We start from the raw sequence: 24000 nt of genomic DNA on the forward strand, positions 1-24000 counted from the left end.
CTTTTGGCAAATCTCACAAACTCAGCAGCATCTTGTTAGATCTCTACTCACTCCTGACTAACTGGAAATGTTGGGCATTTGGTTCATGGTTTCCTTGTTCTGAGATGACCATCAGCAACAGACTCTTGGGCTAACTTCAGTGCTTAATTTTATCTTGCTTTGGAATATATGATATGAAGCCAAATAATTGATTATAATTTAAAAGTGCCTTCAACTTTGTTTTTTTTTTTGTTCTTTATTGGTCTTGGTTACCTCCAACTACTTGCTTGATTGCTTGATTGATTATGATTTATCTGGCATCCTGACATCAAAGGTCATTGACGCTTATATTGTTTGTTACAAATAGATGAGTAAATATTAATTCAGCTTAAAACAATAAATGCAAAAGCATCCATATAACAGTTAGATAGCTTTCAGAAGGACTGCTTCTGAAATAAATTTGAAAATACCCCTATTATTGTACGACACATCATGTCCGAAAATCTTGGCAAGGGTGAACTTGCCATCCTCACCTTAAGCCTCAAACAGAAGTGTACTTCTTTCAGTACTATAAGTGGGGCATTCAATCAACAAATGTCTTACTGTCAAGGGTGCCAAACAGTCGTTGCAATATGGTTGGTGTTGACCATTTAGCAGAAACTCGTGTGTCAACCGAGTGGGACTAATGCGTAGACAACAAAGAGACATCTCACACTTTGGGGGCATCATGTTTTACCGCCAAGGAGATATGACATTTGTTACTTCTTTCATTTTATTGCCATTTAGATCATCCAAGTGCTGTTGCCAATGATCATAAAACAATTTCTTAATGGTAGGTAGGAAATCATTACAGGGAGTGAGATACCTTCTTGGTAGCAGCTCGGATGCAGAATTCTTCACCAGTAAATCTGCCTTCTCATTCCCAGAAACACCTACATGTGCTGGAATCCAACAAAATCGAACCATTATACCTCTCAGTCCAATAATAAAAAGCCATTCTAAAATCTGTACAACTAAAGGTTGATAGAATTAAAAACTTCTAAAGCTTAAAGGACACTCCTTGCATCACTAAAAATGGTAACCTTACCCTCCTCCATCACTATTTTCTCAATAGCGGTTAGTATACCACACAGTTAGTTCGGCAGTACATATGGAAGCTGTTAGAGGAAGTGCACCTCTACAATTAAAACCATTACTATGCACTCCAAATCCAAAGCCATCATCAGATTTGGAGCCATCAGTATATATAAAAGTTTATCACCTATGTTCTGCAACATGTTCCATAAAAAGAGACTTGGCTTTTAAGTCAGTCATATTCTTTTTAACTCCAAAAAAGTATTTACAAAAAGATAGCTCTGGTAATTTCTATGGAGGCGTTAATGATACCTTAAATGGAAACACCTTACTTTTAATTATAGCTACACTATGAATTAATTGTTTAACCCAGAAACCATAAGCTTGAGAAGATTTTGGGTGGAACTCAAAGTATCATGTGTGCTTTACAAGGCTGGTAGTCTGATAGGCTAAAGAATTAGGAAGTCTTTGCAACCTACATCAATACCGAACAATAGAAGACTTTCGGTAAAGGTCTAAAGGTAATTCTCCAGCATCAATAAGGAGACTTGGGATAGATGAAATTCTAAACGCTGATGTGGACAATCTAGTACCAGCGTGATGTATTAAATCTAATATATTTAATCGGCTTTGGGTGGTTGAGGAGTATATTTCACACCCATAACTAATTTTTTTTAAAAATCGGGGCCCTCTATAATTTTAGGATAGTGTTGCGGTCTGGCCCCCATGATATATGGGACAATACTTTTAAAAGACTCAGAGCCTCAAGAACTTTAGCTTTTAATGCTTTTAAGTAAGAAACCCATGTAAGCCTACAATCAAATATCAAGCCTAAAATTTAGGTTCACTTGCACATGGGATCTGTTGACCTTTAATATATATATATCCAGGTCTAGATGTATTCCCCGGATACGACAGAAATGGACAACAATAGTTTTGCTTGTCGAAAACTTCAACCCATTCATATCAGTCCACTGAATAATTTTGTCAATTGAGAGTTGTAGTTTTCTCTCAACCATCGCTCCAGCAAATGATATGGAGAGATCATCAACAAATAGTGTTGAGAGAATATCGTGAGGAATGATAGAGGATATTCCATTAATGGCTAGTAGATATAGGGTTATACTTAGCACACTACCCAGGGGAACTCCTTCTTCCTGACCTTTTCTCTCCGATAGAGCTTCCCCCACTCTCACTTGTAAAAAACTCTATGTGAAAGGAATGATTTAATAAACAGTGGTAGTTTTCCTCTTAATCCCAATTCATGAATGGTTTTAGATATACCATATCTCCATGTAGTATGATATACCTTTGAAGGTAAAAAAAAAGACTGTTACGTGGTGCTCTTTGGAAGCAAGGGCTTCACAAATAGAGGACTCAAGTCGTATCAACACATCAGTCGTTGAGCGCATTTCAGTAGATCCGTACTGAATAGGATATAAAATACCCTTCTTTTTAAGGTACCCCATCAGTGTTGCATTGACCATCTTCTCCAGGATTTTACATAAACAAGATGTCAATGCAATTGGTCGATAGTTTGTTGCTAAAAACTTGTCCTTACCGGGTTTTAAAAAGGCTAAAATAATGACTAGTTCCCAAACACTTGCATAATTATGAGCATGCGATATTCTGTTAGTAATGCTTAAAATAAAGTTTTGTATTAATGGGTATATGTTTAATCATTGCATATGGAATTCAATCGGATCCAGGGGCTGAGTCATTACAAGTAACAAGTACGGAATCAAATTATCTTTCGGTAAAAGGGGAATTATACAACTCTTTCCCTTCCTGTTGCAAAGTTTAAAATTTTCTTTTCTGCATTGCAAACATCTCTTATTTCAGTCACATACTGACCGTTCACCTTCAACACTGGTGGTGGGTTTGGGGTAAATTTACAGGCAATCGTTTTTATTTTCCTCCATACAGAGGATGGTGGTGTTCTACAGTTGACTAGGGAAACAAAAGACACCAAAGATTGGCGCCTAGCTTCTTTCATGGCACGACGGAACTGTGCTCTACAGTTTTTGTATGTTATCAAATTTTTCTCAGTACGGCGTCTATGCAATCTAGTCAGAGATTTTCTGGTGGCTCTGAGCAAGACAGTTAACTTGAAGACCACCATGACACTGGTCGTCGTTTGAATAATCTTGTGGTTTTGGGAATCGAATTGATTCCTGTTGTATGGAAGGTTTCATTCAGTAAGGTTATGGCATCAATACTTTTGAACTGTTCTGCACTCCTCTCAATTTCACTTGGCTCACGAAATTTAACCCGATTCGCCTTGTCAAGATTCCATCAAGGCAATTTTTGTAAAGGTGGACCAATGTTGGTGTTTATAATGACTGGTGCATGATCACTAGTATGCCAATCATCTAATGTCCTCCAATATAATTCAAGAAGGCAGTTAGAGCTTACAATTGAAAGGTCAATGCATGACAAGTCACCTGTCAGAACATGGAAGTGTGTGGGTTCTCCTTTATTAAGGAGTCAGTCATCATCGTTTTCCACAATTTATAATATGGCTCCTGGTGTTTGTTAAAACATCACCCAACAAAGGATGTGTACCATTCAAATCTCCAAGTAAAGGCAAATGTTGAGGGAGCTGTTAAATCACCTCTACTAAACTATCATACAATATATTATCATTTGGAGGCAATTGCAGAGAGCAAATTATATATTTTCTCCCTATATCAATCTGTACAACCACTGCCTGCAGAAGTGTACGAATAGAAAAAAATATTTTGGGAACATGTCGACGAACATATATGAAACTTCCGCCATGGCTCCCTACTCGGTGATCATATGGTGTCCTATAACTAATATATTCGCGAGAACAAAGGGTATTAGCATCAAGCTTGCTCTCCTGTAAATATACAATTATGGGCGAATGCTCGTGAATTAAGAGCTCAAGTTCTTCATATTTGGCCCTTAAACCCTGACAATTTCATTGCAAAATGGGGAAGAAAACTATGCTTTATTTCTTGGAAGAACTTTTGGTGGAAGTCTTCCTACCAGCAATTTTTGATCTAACATTATTTCCCAGTGGTTTTGGTAGAGAGGGTCTTGATAAGTGGGATTTTGTGTTTGTGATTTTTTTTGTCTTTTTGATCTAATTGTTGAGAGGGATGGTGAACCTCAACATGAATTTCTTATCTATTTAAACTATCTTCTGGTTGATCCGAAACATCAACAGACAAAACATCGTATTTATTTGATGTCATAACTCTAATATTTTTTGGATGGGGTGAGAGAGATGGAGGTCTCTCTCTTTTCCGATTAATAGATAGTGAGGTACCAGGTTTTTGTACCTTCCCTACTACAAGTGCACTTGGTAACATGGTTTCAAGTGGAATCTTCATTAAATAAGGCAAGGACATAACCCGGGAGAGGTTAGTACTATTCTTTGTAATGGGGAATAGAGGTTGGATAGTGGTGGGCAATGTCTCCTTGTTGATGCTCTATGGTAAATCTTTAGGAGGAGATTTTCTTGCCTTATTATGCAGCGTTTTATCAGTAGAAGGTGAATTTCTTCAGAACAACTACAGAAATAGGTGGGTTATATGACTCCCGAGGAACTTTTTCTCCTGTTTTTAATGTCTTTGATTAGGTTGTCGATTTATTTAATAATCTCTTGGCATGCCCAAAGCTGACATGTTTAATAATTGATTTATTAAATGCAGCTTCTTCTAACTTATATAAGTGGCAGCTCCTAATAATAATAATAATAATAATAATAATAATAATAATAATAATAATAATAATAATAATAATAATAATAATAATAATAATAACAACTCTGTAATGCTGTTCTTTAACAGAAATCTTTTATTTTCTCATCCTGTAGTCGTATTTCCTTACCTAATTAATTCAGTAAGCTTTCAAATATCAATTGCTGCCATATTAAATTACCTTATCAACAAAGTACAATCATCTGTGTCAAATCAAACCAAAACTTTTAATCCTGCCAGAGTCACTAATTTTTCATAATCTATTCTACATGTAGGTTTAGAGGGACAGTGCTAAGTGGCTTTATGCATAAAATATGATGAAAACTCCTTTCCTACAAATTCCTATGATAGCGACTCAAAATTTCACATGAATATTAGATTTTAACTTTTCTAAATATCGTTTGTTTATATATCAATTGATTCAATAGATAGTATAAGAGATTTTAGATTGTGATTATTAGTCAAAACTTCCATTTGACTGATTGCACTAACACGATAAGCACAAGATGACTTCGCAATAAGATTCACCAAGTACATTGGTGCAGAGCAGATATATATATATCAATAATACTAAAACTATTATTAGTAATAATGATTCATGAAAGATCTAGATTATTAATTTAGCCTATAGAATTGACTAATGTAAATTGCTTAATACAATACTTCCTGGAACCATGAAGAACGTGGAGTATGCATGTATGACCTTATATATATATATATATATATATATATATATATATATATATATATATATATATATATATATATATATATATATATATATATGTATGTATGTATGTATGTATGTATGTATGTATACATACATATATATATATACATATATATAAATATACATATATATAAATATACATATATATATATATAAATATATATATATATATATATATATATATATATATATATATATATATATATATATATATATATATATATATGTATATATGTATATATATATATATATATATATATATATATATATATATATATACATATATATATATATATATATATATATATATATATATATATATATATATATATATATATATATATATTACATGATGGCTCCCGTGTCTGGGAACCAAACATATAATATATATATTATGGCTGGCAAGCTAAACAACCTCTCTAGTTCTAAACTCACCTGTTTGCTTCTACCTTAAATCTGTTACACTTAGAAATATTAATACCTGAACTCTGAGACAGTTATATAACTCCAAGATAGCAATAAATATAACGCTAAATATCCAAATGTCAAGGTCTCTTGAATACAATGGAACAAAACTGGGTAATTATTCTTAAGACGTATTCAAACGAACTCTTGTTATGATTCTTTACGGGATATAAGCGAGGTTGTAATAAACACTAATGATTAAAATAATGCACTCTTTGCGAAAATAATATATTCGATATAAATTGCAACACTTTGATAGAATTTATATAAAACAAATAAATCACTAGAAATATTAAGTCTGGACAAAACTTAGACTAGACAAAAATCTTACGATCTGAAAATTCTATAATCCTTTGACTTAAACTATTGTGTAAATAAAGCTTAGACTGAGACCATAAAAATGATACTTATGAAAATTATACAATCACTTGTTTCACTTGAAATTGAATTGTGAATACAATATTCAAGTTTGATACCAAATGAAAATAGATAACCAGATCACGATAAAAGTACCTTTCACCTTCCTACAGGGCCGTTTACAAAAACTCTAAGAGAATTTTTATAAATACTCACTATGTTTACAAACACTCATCACACCAAAACTCTGATATTTCACTAAACACTTTTAAAACAATACTCTGAGCTGTGTATGAGAGAGAGAGAGAGAGAGAGAGAGAGAGAGAGAGAGAGAGAGAGAGAGAGAGAGAGAGAGGTGGAGATGGCTATCTCTAAGGCTGGAATTCTCTATCTGATCTATGCAACCCTGGGGTCGCCTTTATATATGAAACTTAGTTACTTTCAGGATGTTCCAGGACCGAGATCTGGTAGGGGGAGGTGAGGGCGTCAGAGTTATCAACTAGATAAATAATGTCAAGAGACGAATCTTGGGTTTTTAGGCAACTCTCATGCACGCTTACCCTCGCAACAGGGAGGAAAACTTTCTCAGTCAGCTAGCTCCACCTACCCTTTGTTCTCAAAATAAAAAAGATAACATCCAAACGCTTGGTTTTTTGGGAAAATTCGAAAGCACATGGTACAATAATTGCGTATTTTCTCTCAAACATGATGTAATATCTCATAAAAATATAAAAGAACTTTACATAAGCCCTTGTTCATATCTCGTATGGTAACATAACACTCTCAAACAGATTATGTAAGACTTGGTAACAAAAATACGTGAAATAAAAAGTTAATTCCTAAAAATAACGTAAGTTTATATATACTAACTTAAATGAAGAACTCGATGAATTTAACGACGAAAGTCTTACGGAATTCACCTAATAAAATTGAATCTACATGATAGGAAATCATCTTATGGGCAGGGTATTCATCTCTTCAATGCACAAATGAAATATGTAAATAAATCATGAATAAACTATTGTATTTACTCTACACTAGACCAGCTTCATAAGAATATATATATATATATATATATATATATATATATATATATATATATATATATATATATATATATATATATATATATATATATATATATATATATATATATATATATATATATATATATATATATATATATATATATATATATATATATATATATATATATATATATATATATATATATATATATATATATATATATATATATATATATATATATATATATATATATATATATATATATGTATATATATATATATATATATATATATATATATATATATAGTCTATATATATCATATATATATATATATAATAAATTTCTCCATTCATCATCTGCTTCACGCCTCATAGTCTTCAGCCATGTGGGCCTGGGTCTTCCAACTCTTCTCGTACCTTGTGGAGCCCAGATAAATGTTAAGTTAACTAATCTCTCTTGAGGAGTGTCACTTACCTCCTAATATTCTTCTGAGGCTTTGATCTCAAATATACTATATCTGTTGGACATTGTTTCATTGTCATACCATGATTCATATCCATTCAGTAAAACTGATCTCAGTAAACTGATATCTAGCCTGGTTTTTAAATGTAATTTCAGGCAATTTGATTTCCGAATTTTTTTATTTAAATCATTCATTAAACTCCAATTCTAAAGACCCTTTATTAGAGATGATAGTTCCTTAATATTGAAATGATTCCACCTTATTAATATTTTTTCCTCCTAATGATATTTTATCTTCCATTGCACATTCCATTCTCATTATCTCTGTCTTTTTTTCTATTAACTTGAGCCCAACCTCATTTCAAATTTCATGCATTATGGTAATCAAGCATTGCAAATCCTGTGGTGTTCTGCTAACAAGGACAGCGTCATCAGCTAATTTCTTATTATCAATCTACAAAATCGATGAAGAGGATAAACAACGTGGGTGACAACACATTCCCCTTGAGAACTCCACTGGTCACTGAAAATTCATCTGATAGGACTCTAATAACATTAACTTTGCACTTGCTATGCTCATGAACAGACTTAATCAAATTTACATATTTAAGAAGAATTCCATAAAAACCTAAGTCTCTCCACATATACAGAATAAAAAACAAATGATATCTGTGAAATAAAACTGGGAAATTATTACGGTTTCATGTTTCAACACACCCTCTTTATAATCTGCTACAAATATTTCAGAAAACGGTTCTAAGGTTTAGGGTTGTTAGTATCTGTGAATGTAGGGCAGATGAGAGAAAGTTTATGATAGCTGATTTGCTGATTTGTTTAAGAAGAGAAAGTTTTGATACTTAACGAGATAAAGGCAAAGGGCAAAGCGTGAAGGAATGAAACGGGCAAAGAGTGTCTGTGTCTGAGATGGCTAAAAGGCTTTATTTTGACGTTGTTACTGATTTTAAAAATATTTTATATTTTGTACTCATCAATTCTCATAGAAAGTTTATCTAAATCCTTATTTCCTTTGCTTACTAGGCTATTTTCCGTCTTAGAACCTTTTAGCTTATAGCAACCTGCTTTTTCAACTAAGTTGCAGTTTAACTAATAATAATAATAATAATAATAATAATAATAATAATAATAATAATAATAATGAGAGGGACATTCAATAGTGCTGACCTCCGCCAGGGCATCTAATTTCTCACCTTTTGGACTGATTTTGGACATTTTACTCCTCTGTGACCTTGACTTTTGACCTTCTAAAATTTAATCATTTCCAGCTCTTTCTATAATAGTTTAAAATCCCTGCAAGTATTATTACTTTAGAATCAAAATTGTGGTCGTATGGTTGATGACCGGAATTTGACCTGTTGCTTGACCTTGACCTTAGACTCGACCTTAACATATAATAATTGGTGTGGATTTTCATACACTCAAATATGAGCCAAGTTTGTAGTCTCTTTGACAACGATGTCCAAACTTATGGCTGACTACGTGAAATGGACATTTAGCTTGACCATGACCTTGAACTTGACCTTGACTTTCCAAAATTTAATTATTTCTAGCTTTTTACATAACAGTTAACTTCTGCAAGTCGCATTACTCTAAGTTTAATATTGTCGCCAGGAAGGTGTTCACAAACAAACAAACACACACACAGGGAATAAAACATAACCTCCTTCCAAATTCGTTGGCGGACGTAATAATATGAAAATGACGGAGCTTTAGTTGTCATCAAGACTCCATGGGAAGCTGAGAGAGTATGAATGTGATAGGGCGAGAATTATATGGGTAAGACTGAACGTGGCAAAAACAAAATTTGTATTAGCGAATATTATGTGATCCAGAAAAGGAAACCAAATATGGGTAAAGCATAACCATTTTCGGATATCCTGTATCAGATCGTAGCTGGTTTTCAGAAACAGGAAAAGCTAGTAGTAGTAAGAGATTTAAATGTAACTTTTATTATTATTAAATTATCAAAATTATTATTATTATTAAACTTATCAAAATTAGGTGGGGTGAGTTCTAAGGAATAGGTTTTGGATAGATACTGGATTGTCGGGACCCCATTGTTTTCAAAGAACATAAATATGTATAAAAGGACAAGGACAATGTACGATGTGATCGGTGAAAATATGTGAAAGTGTGAATTTCTGTGATTGGACAATGACTCTGGTACTTGTTGTTATTTTAAATGCTTGGTCTATTCTGAAAATTGGTAGGGAGGACGATGTAATCCTGGGCTACTTATCCTCTTGGAGAGTGTGGAGCAATCTTAGAAAGTTCGATCTTAGGGGGTCTGGAGCTCAGTCAATGACTTCTGTGAAATTTATGATTTTCTGTCGCTGCCATGCTCAACACTGTTTCCACTAATCTTTTCTAACCTTTTCTCATATCTCTTTTCTTGTCATTTCTCATTTGATTCTGTACCTCCTGTGAATAATTCTATGGAATTTTAAGTCAATCATCAATTTGATTCATCCACTACAAGCGAAAAGAAGTATGAAGAAAATATAAAAGATTCTATCTAAAACCTGATCAAATCTTGTTTTCTTCCAAAAAATTATGATGATGATGAAGATGATGATGATTATTATCATTATTATTATTATTGTTATTATTATTATCATACTGATGGATGTTGAGGGCATGGAGAAATATAACACACACATATGAATATATATATATATATATATATATATATATATATATATATATATATATATATATATATGTATATATACACATATGCATGTATATATATATATATATATATATATATATATATATATATATATATATATATATATATATATATATATATATATATATATATATATATTTATATGTGTATTTATATATATGTATATATATATATATATATACATATATATATATATATATATATATATATATATATATATATATATATATATATATATATATATATATGTGTGTGTGTATTTATATATACATGTACATATATATATATATATATATATATATATATATATATATATATATATATATATATATATATATATATATATATATACATATACCTGTATATGTGCTTAACTTACTTTCGATGAGCCTTAACAATGAAATGACCATTGTGTGAAAACTACATCACCTTAAAGATTAGTTATCATAATTTGTAATAAATAATTGGATTTTAGAAGATATACCTCATAGCCTTAACCTTCTAATAATTTCCAGATGATCGTGATGTCATGAGATTGGTCTTATGCACGTAAATTTTTTTTAATATATTTGTTCTCTATTCTTTGAATGAAAAATTCAAGATTCACCGCATTCTCATAACTAGGTCAATAACCTTTTCCTAGAAAAATAAATAAAAGCTTTCCTATAATTTCTTAAAAGAGATTAATTCACCTCGTCTTGGGATTCAGTAGCATAGTAATCTGTGAAGGTCCAGTATGCAGATCAGAAGAAAGAACGGACGACGACCAGTATTCTGTGCAATCCGGATCTGATGGCAGACAGCTGTCCTTCACAAGCAACCAACTGGAACCTTGGTCTGTAGAATATTCTAACCTAACCTCTGCGAATACATTAAAACCGACAAAAGTAAATACATATCTTTTAGAATAGCAATACTCTGAAGTGTAATTGGTTACTTCAGTATTTTTACTAGTCTGCAAATGGCAAATTTCATGAGGAAACAGTTATTCTGATAAACTTGTAGTTTACCCCTCGTGTAAAATTCATGCTCTTTGTATTTCATTTCTCAGGTAAATAATGGTAATCCGGTACTGGTAATTATTATACTTTCATACTCCCTATATTTGTTAACTGTTTTCTTCATTTGTGGACTTCTTGTCTTCCAACAAAGTGTTAGGTCCGAACTGTACTGTTACAAAGGTCCGAGAGTTTTTGTGGTAAAATAATTCTGATTTCTAGTATTATTAAAGAGAGTAATTGCTAGCTTCCAAACAACTTTTGTATCCTTCCCTCTACATCATGGTTATTTCTTTCATTCGACTTCTAGTCAAATCAGCAAACATTTCCACCCTTCACAAATCCCCTTCCATCATTAGAATTTATTTTTCTTCCACTGTTTACAGAAACCTTTCGGCTCTTTTTCTGATTGCATTGATGCACAAAGGGAATCCCTCCCAAAAGTACATAATTTCACCAAGCCACTGTCCTCTACAGAACGTATAGTACTTTGTAGAAATTGATAAAGCTTAGTTTATATTGCTGTATTCGCTATGGAATTCCCTCACTACTTTTATTTCCTAAAAACTACAATAAACATACTCTGAAGGGGCAGGTATGCCCCACTGTCTTACTTTTGTCAGTTTTCTCTTCTCGTTTTGTCACAGTTTTCAAGCTGGCTGGATGGTATTTTTTAATCACTGCATGGTTTCTACATAAACATACTTGTTTTAACAGATGTTTACTACACTAGTATTTATAGGTTATTTTACTTTAATTCAGTATCTCAATAATGAATACCTACGAACTGAAATATGTGGAATTTCCATTGCTATATCATAACTGTATAAGACAAAAAATATTTGAGTTTTGATGGTATATGGATATTTGCTTACCAAAACAAGCTAAACTCTCCTTGCATCCTAAAGCTATTGTAAACTGGATAAAACTGTGTTTATTTATTAGTATGTCTGGAGTCTCAGCGAAGCGATATCCTTGACGTCCTGCAAAGGAATATAAAAACAAATTATTAGTTTCCAGAGGAATGTATAGATAACAAAGTGACTGGGGTAAAAAAAAATAATATTTCATGCAAAACTGATGGTAATATCGCTAAACTGGCTTAATTTCACTGATTGAATTAACCAATTTATACTTTTTCCTATATCAAATTTATTTTGGCAATCAATCAAAATCTCATTTATTCTTTCTTACATACCTGTGAAATGTACAGAGTTATGGGAGGCCCCACATGTGGGTTCCATTTGTGAGCCAGGACGCAGTAACCAACTAGATCCAGTATCAATGTCAGTGAAGGCTGGAAGTCCTTGGACGCTGTTACCGATGTGGATCTAGAAATAAGTGATACGTGAAATTTTAGTCAACATTTTCTTTACTGTTAATCATTTTGCTGTTCTATAACCAGATAGACAATTCTAAATTAAGCTAATCTCATTCCAGTGAAAATTAATCTTTTTGGCATTTTCTATCAATGTTTTAGATATCTATCTTTCTATTTTTATAGCGAGAAAGCAGATTTTTGCCTTTAATGATAGAGGAAGGATTTACAAAAGAAATACACGGACTGGAGCAAAATAGCTATATTTTGTGTAACAGAGGTGTATGGAGAAATGACTGAATGCGTAGTGACAATCAAACCTATTGACTGGTGTCACATGATTAGTATAAGGTGCAGTGGCAAATTCCAGATATCTAATTGAATTCCCACATTTATTTTATTGTATATTTCTTCAAGCTACTTTCAGAGGACCAAATACATAGTTACTTTTTAAAGTACAAATAGAATCTATGTCAGGGAGTTCAAGTCATCGTTTTTGCAAACATCTTTCCATTCAGATGGTTAATTTGTGTGATACTCTGAAACAGCAAACCCTGCCATGATATTTGATAAAAATTTACATGTCAGAAATTAGATTTTAAAGGCACTTTACTTTTTTAATATTAGGACATAGCCTAGCCCAGCAAGTCAAGATTTACGAGTTCATTTGATATGCCCTCTTTGGGTGTTTATCCCTCCTGCTACCCAAATCATTTTTCATTCCTTGAGGCTAGGGTTACACTTCTTGAACTAAGCTCTGCGAATCGCTGCGATGTCAAAAAATCCAAGAAATAGCCGAGTGTTGCGATTGTTCTGCAGTTTTATGTCGGAACGACCTGTTGCACGCTTCCTGCTAGATTCCCGTTCACTTAATCTTGAACCTGGGTAACTGTTAAAGGACGAGTGCTATAGAGTTGAACGCGAGTCGCCGCCTAACCTCCTTGGTTCAGTATGGGATTAAGCCTGCGAATAATTTAGATTAGTGCCGATTCCCGCGAGATATATTGCCAGGGCTTTAGAATGCCGCTCGATTACCACTCCATTGCTACTGGACTTGGCAGCGAGTGCACAACGGTTAGCAAAGGAGTTATAGGAAGGGAGGTTTCTGACCTGGCGGCATAGTACTTTTAACATGTCTTTACTATATGGATTTCACATTTTATTTATTCATGTTTTTTATTGTCTTCATGCATAATAGGGCTTTTCAATTATTCATAATATTTATTTTCTATTTAAGTCACTCATAATGATTCAACACTTTATTTATTTACATTTGTTTTCTTAATTTACTTCATTCGTAGAGATCATTTAACAATTTTATTTGTTCATATTCTTTATTTTCTATTTGCTATTGATACCGATTGCACATTTTATTTATTAACGCTCGTTTTCTTTAGTGATTTCAGTCATCGTGACCATTCAACATTTTTTCATCTATTCATATTCTTTATTTGCTATTAAAGTCATTGATAATGATTGAAAATTTGATTTGTTCACGTTGGTTTTCTTTAGTGATTTCATTCATAATGATCAGAGTGGGAAGAACTGAGAACTGTGGCAGAGCATCTCTCTATCGATGCTTTTATGCGAGCGGGAATCATCACGTGGTCGTGATGCTTGTCAGATCGCAGACTCCATACAGTATATTCGCTAGATCCTATAATGATTTCGTTGTACGTATCTGCAATTGTTGTAAAGGAACCGTTGCCAAGTCGTAGTGAGTTACGATTCGCCTATGACTCTACTGCAAAGTTTCGCAGCTGACGAAAATCGCAACGGAAGGTCACCATAGTTTTGAGCAGTCCAATATGTTCGCATCATGGTCTCGACCGGATCAACCTGGAGCAGGACCTCGCCAGGCAGAAAGAAAGGTTAAGCAACCCTCTCGCGATATTCTGCGCATATTCGGGGTAGATTAGTCGTAGAATGGCGATACTGAAAAATGCAGCTGTTTTCTAACATCGCAACGAGGCGCAGACCATAGTTGCAGATGTGTGACCCGAGTCTATAATTCACTTTTCCGCCTCTCTTTGCATTCATTCAGCGCTTATCTCTCTCTCTCTCTCTCTCTCTCTCTCTCTCTCTCTCTCTCTCTCTCTCTTCGCAATATTTGTTATGTAATGGAATGTTTTCATGCACGTATTAGCATTGCATTTTTTTTCCGACTGTGTAACGATGGATGAAATGGGCTAAAAACCTATATGATTGTACAGTATTTTGGGGTTTCTGAAGATTTAGTAGTTGATGAATGATAAGGTTGTCTCGATGATCTTCTGAGTTGTGACAAACTTGCTGAAATGTCCTTGTGGTTGCAAAAATGCAGTTACTCTACATCTTTAAGTTTATAAACGGGTGAAAGCTTACCAAAAATTACTATTAAATTTGAATAAGTGAAATGTTGCTTACTGTTATCTTCTACGGTCACACATACACACACACACAAACACACACACACATATATATACATATATATTGTACCAACCGTGTTTCACACAATTGTACATAATTCCTTTTGAATATATTATGCTTGTATCTTCGCTCTTCCCTCGCACTAAAACGAACATGAAAATTCATGTCTGGTTTTTCCTCTGTGATATTGTCTGTCTTGTGAACTTGTTATGTCCTGTTGCCTTGAGGTTTTGTATATAAGGAGAGGGTTCCACAATAATATAACTCAGTCGTTTCCAATCTGCCTTTGAGTTCACACAATTACTCGGCGCCGTCACATTGGTGACCTCGGAAGTCGACTCGCTCCCACTGCCTTCCACCCCCACCTCCCTCGCCCCTCCATCGTTGGTACTATGACGGAGACTACATCAATTGGCGCCGCGGCCACCCCATTGAAACTTTCACCGTTCGCCACTGGAGAGGCGTTTGCTTGGTTTCAACGCGCTGAAGTCCACTTTCGTATCAGGGGCGTGACTCGCTCAACCACCAAAGCGGATTATGTTCACGTGGCGATACCCGAGGACATCTTCCCAAAAATATCCGACTGGCTTTGTGAACAAGGAGACACCCCAATAGCGTATGACGCCCTCAAATCATACCTTCTGCAGCAGTACTCGCCGTCACCAGCCGCCCGTATAGCAAAGCTTTTTCAGCTCTCGCAACAACCGTTGGGGGACCAAAGGGCTTCGCTTGCCCTCAGGGAAATGACCAGTATCGTTCGCCTTCAACCTGCCGCAGACGGCTCTCCTCGTGAGGTGAACCTACTCCATGCCCTTTGGATACGCCGTTTACCTGAACCTGTACGCGCTGCCATACCCGATGTCGATAGTTTACCCATAAAGGACTTGATGACCAAAGCCGACGCCCTTATGGACAGCCACTTCAAGACCTCCATCAACGCCTCCACCCCTGACGACGAGGATGCCTATTCAACGTCAACCGAAGCTGACATGAATGCCGTAGGACATACACGCCTACCCCGTGACGTGGAAGCGGCGACACAGCCGCCCACCACCCACCAATCGCTCGCGCCCCAACGAACGACTTCTACAGCCACTTACTACCTCCCATCCGCCACAGTTTTGCTACTACCACTTCAGATTCGGGACAACCGCGAAGAAATGTGCCAAAGATTGTCAGTGGCCAAAAAACGTGTAAGCAGGCCATCGCTTGTGGCGGTAGGGCCTCCCATGTTTCTAATCTGTTCTTTTTACAGGATGCAGGAACGGGTGTGCAATTTTTGGTAGACACGGGTGCTTGTCGTTCTCTTTTGCCAAGGAAACTCTTCAAGGCACAACGTAGTCTGTCTACATCTGCCGACGTCCGCTTGGTAGCTGCCAACGGATCTGCGATACCCACCTACGGTTACGAGAACCTCACATTATCGTTCGGAAACGGTAAATTCAATTGGAAGTTTCTCGTTGCTGACGTCACAATGCCAATCCTCGGTGCGGATTTCCTCTCTCATTTCCACCTTCTGGTCGATGTCGCCCACCGACGATTGGTCAACGCAGACTCGTACTTGTCGACACCTCTTCAACCCGCCCCCTCTAACCTCGCTCTCCACATCAGCGCACCCACGGATGCCTACGCCCACCTCCTCACGTCGTACCCGGAAGTTTTCCGTCCAGAACTTCGCCAAACGCCCACGGTTCCTGCCAAGCACGGTATTTATCACCATATCAAGACGACAGGACCCCCAGACGTCTGGCACCGGAACGATTGGCAGCCGCCAAACAGACGTTCGCCGAAATGGAGAAAATGGGCCTTTGCCAAAAGGCCTCCAGCCCATGGTCGTCACCCTTACACATCGTTCTGAAGAAAGACGGCTCCCTCCGTCCGTGCGGGGATTACAGGCGCCTGAACATGCAAACAGAACCGGATCACTACCCCCTCCCAAACATTGCCGATGTAACCTCCTACCTGCACAAAGCGAAGGTTTTCTCTACGCTCGACCTCCTGAAGGGGTATTATCAGGTGCCTATGAACCCAGAAGACATCCCCAAGACCGCCATCACCACTCCGTTTGGCACATACACCTTCAATTACTCCTGTTTTGGCCTTCGTAATGCTGGGGCAACGTTTCAACGTCTCATGGATGGCATCTTAGGGGACCTCCCTTTCTGTGTATGTTATGTGGACGACATACTTGTGTTCTCCTCCTCAAAAGAGGAACACCTCCGTCACCTGCGCATCGTGCTCGACCGCCTGCAACAAAACGACCTTGTAGTCCGGTACGACAAGTGTACCTTTGGCGCCAACGAAGTGTCGTTCTTAGGGCACCGTATCACTCCTGAAGGAGTCCATCCCCTCCCTGAGAAGGTAGCAGCCGTTCAGAATTTCCCCACGCCCTCGACCGTCAAAGCTCTGCAGGAATTCTTGGGCATGAGTGTCACACAATTGTACATAATTATTTTGTATATATTATGCTTGTATCTGCGCTCTTCCCTCGCACTAAAAAGAACCTGAATGATCATGTCTCCGTTTTGCTCAGTAACATTATCTGTCTCTCGAACAGGTCATGTCCTGTTGCCTTGAGGTTTTGTATATAAAGAAGAGTGTTCCTTAATAAATAACTCAGTCGTTTTCAATCTGCCTTTGAGTTCACAACTCCTCTCTCGGCCCATCACAGAAGTTTAACCTTATTTACTACTTATGTTAAGGGCTAAAGCAACCACACATTCGCTCCTTACTACAGATATTTACCAGGGCAGACCTAAAAGCCAAACTTGAATAAGCAAAGTTCCACTCGACAAGAGATGTGTGGCCAGGTGCAATATGATACTTATGAAAATTTGAAGATAAGAATTGGCCCTCCAATAACATACATGAAACTGTTGGTCCAATTATAAGAGACGTAGAGAGTGATGATTTATACGTAAATAGTGACGGCACAGATGAAAATTAATAAATGTAATTATTTGTGTCCCCAATTGTTTCATTCTCCTATTGTTACACAAATAATTTTTATCAATAGTATTTAGTAAAAAAGTACTATAACTTATATGTTCAACCTATCTTCAATCATTTTCCAAATCTACTACCCATTTTAGAAAGAGAGAGAGAGAGAGAGAGAGAGAGAGAGAGAGAGAGAGAGAGAGAGAGAGAGAGAGAGAGAGAGAGAGAGAGAGAGAGAGTGGTGTTATGATAAAGATAAAAGTGATTTATCGATATACTATGGAGGGTGTTTATGGGGGCAAGAGGAGTGGTAATGCGTGCGAAAAAGGGAGAATAAGGTTAGGGAGGGTTTTTGTATGGGGCAACAAAAGGGATAAGGAGTGAGAGAATGGGAGAACTAGGATGGGTAAGGATGTTTATTTGAGGCAAGAGGAGTGATAATGAGGGCAAAAAGGGGAGAATAAGGTTAGGGGCAGTGTTTCTTGGGGTAAAAAGAAGGATAAGGGGTGAGAAGGTGAGAACAAGGTTAGGGAAGGTGTTTGTGGGTGCAAGAGGAGCAATAAGGAGGACAAAAACGGGAGAACAAGGATAGGGAGGGTCTTTCTAGGGGTCAAAAAAGGGGATAAGGACTACGAGAATGGGAGAGCGAGGATGGGGAAGGTATTTGTGGAGGCAAGAGGAGTGATAATGAAAGCAAGAAGCGGAGAAGAAGGTTAGGGACGGTGTTTCTTGGGGCAAAAAGAAGGATAAGGGGGTGAGAAGGTGAGAACAAGGTCAGGGAGGGTATTTGTGGGGCAAGAGGACCAATAAAGAGGACAAGAAGGGGAGAACAAGGTTAGGGAGGGTGTTTATTGGAGGTAAGAGGAGTGATAAGGAGTGTGAGAAGGGGAGAACAAAGTTAGGGAGGATGTTTGTGGGGGGCAGGAGGAGTGATAAGGAAGGTGAGAGGAGAAGAACAAGGGTGGGAAGGGTGTTTGCAGGTTGGAAGAGAAGGGATAAAGAGGACGAGAAGGGAAGAAGAAGGTTAGGGGGTTGGTTTTTAGGGGGCAAGAGAAGGGATAAGGAGAGTAAGAAGGGGAGAGCGAGGTTGGGGAGGGTGTCTGTACCTGGCAAGAGGAGTGATAAGGAGGGCAAGAAGGGGAAGAACAAGGTTAGGGAGGGTATTTGTGGAGGCAATAAGAGGGATAATGAGGGCAAGAAGTGAGAATAAGGTTGGGGAGGGTGTTTATTGGGGCAAGAAGAGGGATAAGGGAGGAGAGAAGGGGAGAACAAGGCTGAGGAGGATGTTTGTGTGGGCAAGAGTAGTGATAAGAAGACGAGGATGGGAAAACAAGGTTATGGAGAATTTTTGGTGTGGGGGTGGTTAGAGATGGGATGAGGAGGGCGAGCATGGGTTAAAAAGGTTAGAGAGAATGTTTGTGGAGGGGTCAAGAGGAGTTATAAGAAGATCGAGAAGGGGAGAACAAGGTTAGGGAGGGTATTTGTGGGGACCAAGAGAAGAGATAAAGAGGCCAAGAAGGGGAGAACAAGTTTATGGATGTTGTTTGTGTGGGGCAAGAGGAGGGATAAGTTTGACGAGAAGGGGGGAACAAGGTTAAGAAGGGTGTGTGTGGTGGGCAAGAGAAGAAATAAGGAGTGTGAAAAGGGGAGAACAAGGGTAGGGAGGGTGTTTGTTGGGGCCAAGAGAAGAGATAAGGAGGGCGACAAGGGGAGAAGTTTATGTAGAGCGTTTGTAGGGAGCAAGAGAAGTTATAAGTAGTATGAGAAGGGGAGTAAAAGGTTAGGGAGGGTGTTCGTATGGACAAGAGTAGGGATAAGGAGGGCGAGAAGGGGAGAACAAGGTTAAGGAGTGTGTTTGTTGGGAGACATGAGAAATTATAAGGAGGGCAAGAAGGGGAAAAGGTTAAGGAGGTTGATTGTGGAGACAAGCAAAGAGATAAAAGGGGCGAGAAGGAGAGATCAATGTTATTGAGGGTGCTTGTGGGGAGGTAAGAGAATATGTTAGGAGGTCTAGAAGGGGAGAAAAGTTTAAGGAGGATGTTTATGGTGGGGGCAAGAGGAGTGATAAGAAGGGCGAGAAGGTGAGAACAAGGTTAAGGAGGGTGTTTGTGATGGGCGAGAGAAGAGATAAGGAGTGCGAATAAGGGAAAATAAGGTTAGGGAGGGTGTTTCTTGCGGTCAGGAGAAGAGATAAGGATGGCGACAAGGGGAGAAGAAGTTTAGGGAAGGTGTTTGTGGTGGTGGGGGGGGGGGGGGCGGCAAGAGAATGGACAAGGACGGGGAGAAGGGGAGAACAAGGTTAAGGATGGTGTTTGTCTGGGGATAAGAGAAGGGATAAAGATGAAGAGAATGGGAGAAAAAGGTTATGGTGGTTGTAAGTGGAGGCAAGCAAAGAGATAATAAGGGCGAGAAAGAAAGAGCAAGGTTAGGGAGGCTGTTTAAGGGGGCAAAATAAAGGATAAGTAGGGCTAGAAGGGTTAACAAGGTTAATGCAGTTGTTTGTGGGGAGGTAAGAGAAGTTATAAGATGGTCACTAAGTGGAAAACAATGTTAGGGAGGGTGTTTGTGAGGGGGTAAGAGAAGGGATAAAGAGGGCAAGAAGGGGTGAAAAGGGAAGGTAGGGTGTTTATGGGGTGGCAAGAGAAGGGATAAGGATGGCGAGAAGGGAGAATAAGATTAGGTAGGGGTGTTTGGACGGGCAAAAGACGGGATAAGGAGGGTGACAAGTGAACATGGTTAGGCATTTTGCTATGGGGGATAGAAGGGATAAGGAGGGGGAAAAGGGGAGAATTAGGTTAGGGAGGGTATATAAGGGGTGGGGCAACAGAACTGCCACACTTTCCTTTAAATGCATCAACATGGATAGTTATCTTTATGTTATCATTCATGTGTAAACTCTCAAAGTAACACATACTCTATTATGGTATGTCGGCCATAAATTAGGAACATAAGTGGTGGACTACCTTCAGAGCTGCACTCTTTGGTGTATATGCAACAGTTCCTCCTTTTCTTAAACCATATGGCTCAGTCACTCACTGTCCAAAGGAAAAGGCAATCATTTTGGCAGATGTGTTGGACAGTCATCAGATTAATGAGAGACTCGAACTTCCTCATTCCTGTTTTCCTGAGGCTAAACTATCTATTTTACCTTTTCGATCTCATGGAAATAAACCTCTTTTGATGGACCTAGATGCTTGTGAAGGTGCAGACCTAAATTGTATTTTTCCTTTGTTTTTTATAAAGACTGCAGATTTCTTAGCTCCAAAGTTATCTGTTATTTTGCGCCAGTTAGCAAGAAGAGGAGCTTTTAGCACTTGTTGGAGAATTGGTAATGTTACTCCACTATGTAAATGTGTTTCTGGTTACAGCCCAATTTCCATAGCTCCCATACTATCTAAAGTTTTTGAACGTCTTTTGGCAAAATATCATAATAGGTTAGCTGAAGGTAATCATCTGTTCCCTAGTTTGCAATTTGGTTTTTTGTAGTAAAGGCCTTGGAGCATGTAATGCCTTTCTTACAATCTCCACGCTGTACAGAAATTCCTTGATAGTGGTCAGGAAGTTTGCATGATTGGCCTTGATTTCAGTTTTACCTTTGACCGAGTTAATCATGAGGTCCTTTTTTTTAAAGCTCAAACAGTTGGGAGCGTTTGAGTTATTTCTTAGCCTCATTATTGATTTTTTAAGTAATATATCGCATGACAACTGTTTTGGCCTAGAAAACAAGCTTGTTGCATATGAAGATGATACAACTCTCTTTGCATCAATTCCATCTCCTGAATATAGATCTTAGGTTGCTGAAGCCCTTGATACAGATCTAGCTATAATTAGTGCATGGTGCTAATTATGGGGTATGGAATAGAATCCCAACAAAACTTAAAGTATAATTGTAAGTAAGCAAGGACATTGGCTCCTCAACATCCGTATGTCAGTATAATGTTTCTTTAACTGTATGGCTCTTTTAAGATTTTAGGTGTGATTCTCGACAGCAATATTACTTTTGAGAAACACATTGGGTCTTAGTTCTGTCTTCTTCAATTGCACAAAAAAGAAATTGACTTATTGAGAAAGTCTCTCAAAGTTTTCGGTGATCAATCTATTCTGATGAAGGGTTTTAATTCTTTCATTGTACCTTGTTTCGAGTATTGTTCTCCTGTCTGGTCTTCAGCTGCTGATTCTCATCTTAATTTGTTGAGCAGGAACTTACGGTCTATTAAATTTCTAATTCCTGATCTAGATATTAATCTTTGGTACCGTCATTCAATAAGTTAATTATGCAGGTTTCATAAGATTTTTCATAATTCTGACCATCCTTTATATTCCGAACTTCCCGGACAGTTCTATCCTGTTCGTAATGCTAGGCATGCAGTTAATTCTGATAGTCATGCTTTCTCCATCATGAGGCTCAATAATATACAGTATTCTAGAAGTTTTATTCCAGCTGTGACCAAGTTGTGGAATGATCTTTCTAATCGGATAGTTGAATCAGTAGAAATTCAAAAGTTCAAACTTGCGACAAATGTTTTTATGTTGAACAGGCTAACGTAAGTCTTTTTATAGTCTAGGCTATATATGAAATATCTGTTTTAATGTTAATATTTGTTTATATTTTATTCCAATTTTTCGTTACTTCCTATAGCGTTTATCTATTTCTTTTCATTTCCTTTCTTTTCCTCACTGGGCTATTTTTCCTTTTTGGAACCCCTGGTCTTATAGCATCTTGCTTTTTCAACTAGGGTTGTAGCTTAGCTAGTACTGATAATAAATATAATAATGTTTGTTTTAGACGGTATTTGTTTTCAGCTGAAATGCATAGGAAACACATCCTATTGTTTATTTTCAGTGTTACAAAGACTAGGGGAATCTGATTGCCATACAACAAATCATCTTGGATGGGGTATAGTGTTACAATAAAAGTGATGGTAATATTTGTCTACAGCCTATAATATGATCCTTGTTCATTCGCGTAAAGCCATTAAATGTCTTGTTATCAATTAAGAAATCTATTTTGGTAAGGGTTGTGTTGCACTTGCTGTTCCCATTTCGTATGGTAGTTCACCTCTTGGTAGTTCACCTCTTGAATTTGCAGAATATCTGATCATCTTCAGGTGATAATAAGGTCAATCATATTCAGTTCTATTAGCATGAGTTCTAGACTTCATCGGAGTAAGTGATCTTTGATTTTTTAAGTTATTTTTGTAGAATTTTACACTCACTTCAATTTTACTTTATTAAAAAAAAAGAACTTAAAGCGTTTTGTAATTTTGCAATCTTTATAATAAGTGACCCAAAATATGGCACTACGCTACAAATTAAGGAAAAGTAGACATTAACACTTAAAATGTCTATGGCAGATCTTACTCTTTTTTTTTTCTTTCCTTTTTTTTTTTGTATTATTTACTTTAATCGTCAAGAAGTTTTACAAGAATATAAGCACATTGCTTACCAAAGAATTCATCATTGCACTACTATAAATTGTCATTGCACATCACACTGATATTTCCTGACAAAGTGAATAAAAAATATTTGCTAATGAAATTTATTGTCATCAGATAGACAGTCATAAGATTTGTCAAAGTCAGGTGATTCCAGTGAAGTGAACATTTGACTTCACTGCCGATATCTTATCTCATGTATCATACTTATTCTAATGAGCTTAAACTTATTACAAAAAGAGAATCTCCATACCTGATCAATAGCCCATTGAGATGTGAAGAACCCATCCTTTGAAGGTTGCCACCATCTAAGACGAGTGGTATTTGATCTAGCTGAGTCTAGAAGAGAAAGAAAAGAAATAACAAGG

The 24000-nt window shown here is 36.7% G+C and overlaps 1 protein-coding gene across 1 annotated transcript in view; it reads right to left on the reverse strand.

Moving 5' to 3' along the window:
* LOC137614836 (reelin-like) overlaps window positions 1–24000 on the reverse strand; it is a 596609-nt gene that overhangs the window by 155094 nt on the left and 417515 nt on the right. The window contains exons 33-36 of the mRNA XM_068344496.1: window positions 23886–23971; window positions 12732–12864; window positions 12409–12516; window positions 11228–11396 (exon numbers count right to left, since the gene is read on the reverse strand). Of these exons, the coding sequence (XP_068200597.1) occupies window positions 11228–11396; window positions 12409–12516; window positions 12732–12864; window positions 23886–23971 (496 nt within the window). The remainder of the gene's footprint in view (window positions 1–11227; window positions 11397–12408; window positions 12517–12731; window positions 12865–23885; window positions 23972–24000) is intronic.

This window comes from Palaemon carinicauda, chromosome 21 (genome assembly GCF_036898095.1).
Source record: "Palaemon carinicauda isolate YSFRI2023 chromosome 21, ASM3689809v2, whole genome shotgun sequence".
In the NCBI taxonomy this organism is placed as follows: domain Eukaryota; kingdom Metazoa; phylum Arthropoda; class Malacostraca; order Decapoda; family Palaemonidae; genus Palaemon; species Palaemon carinicauda.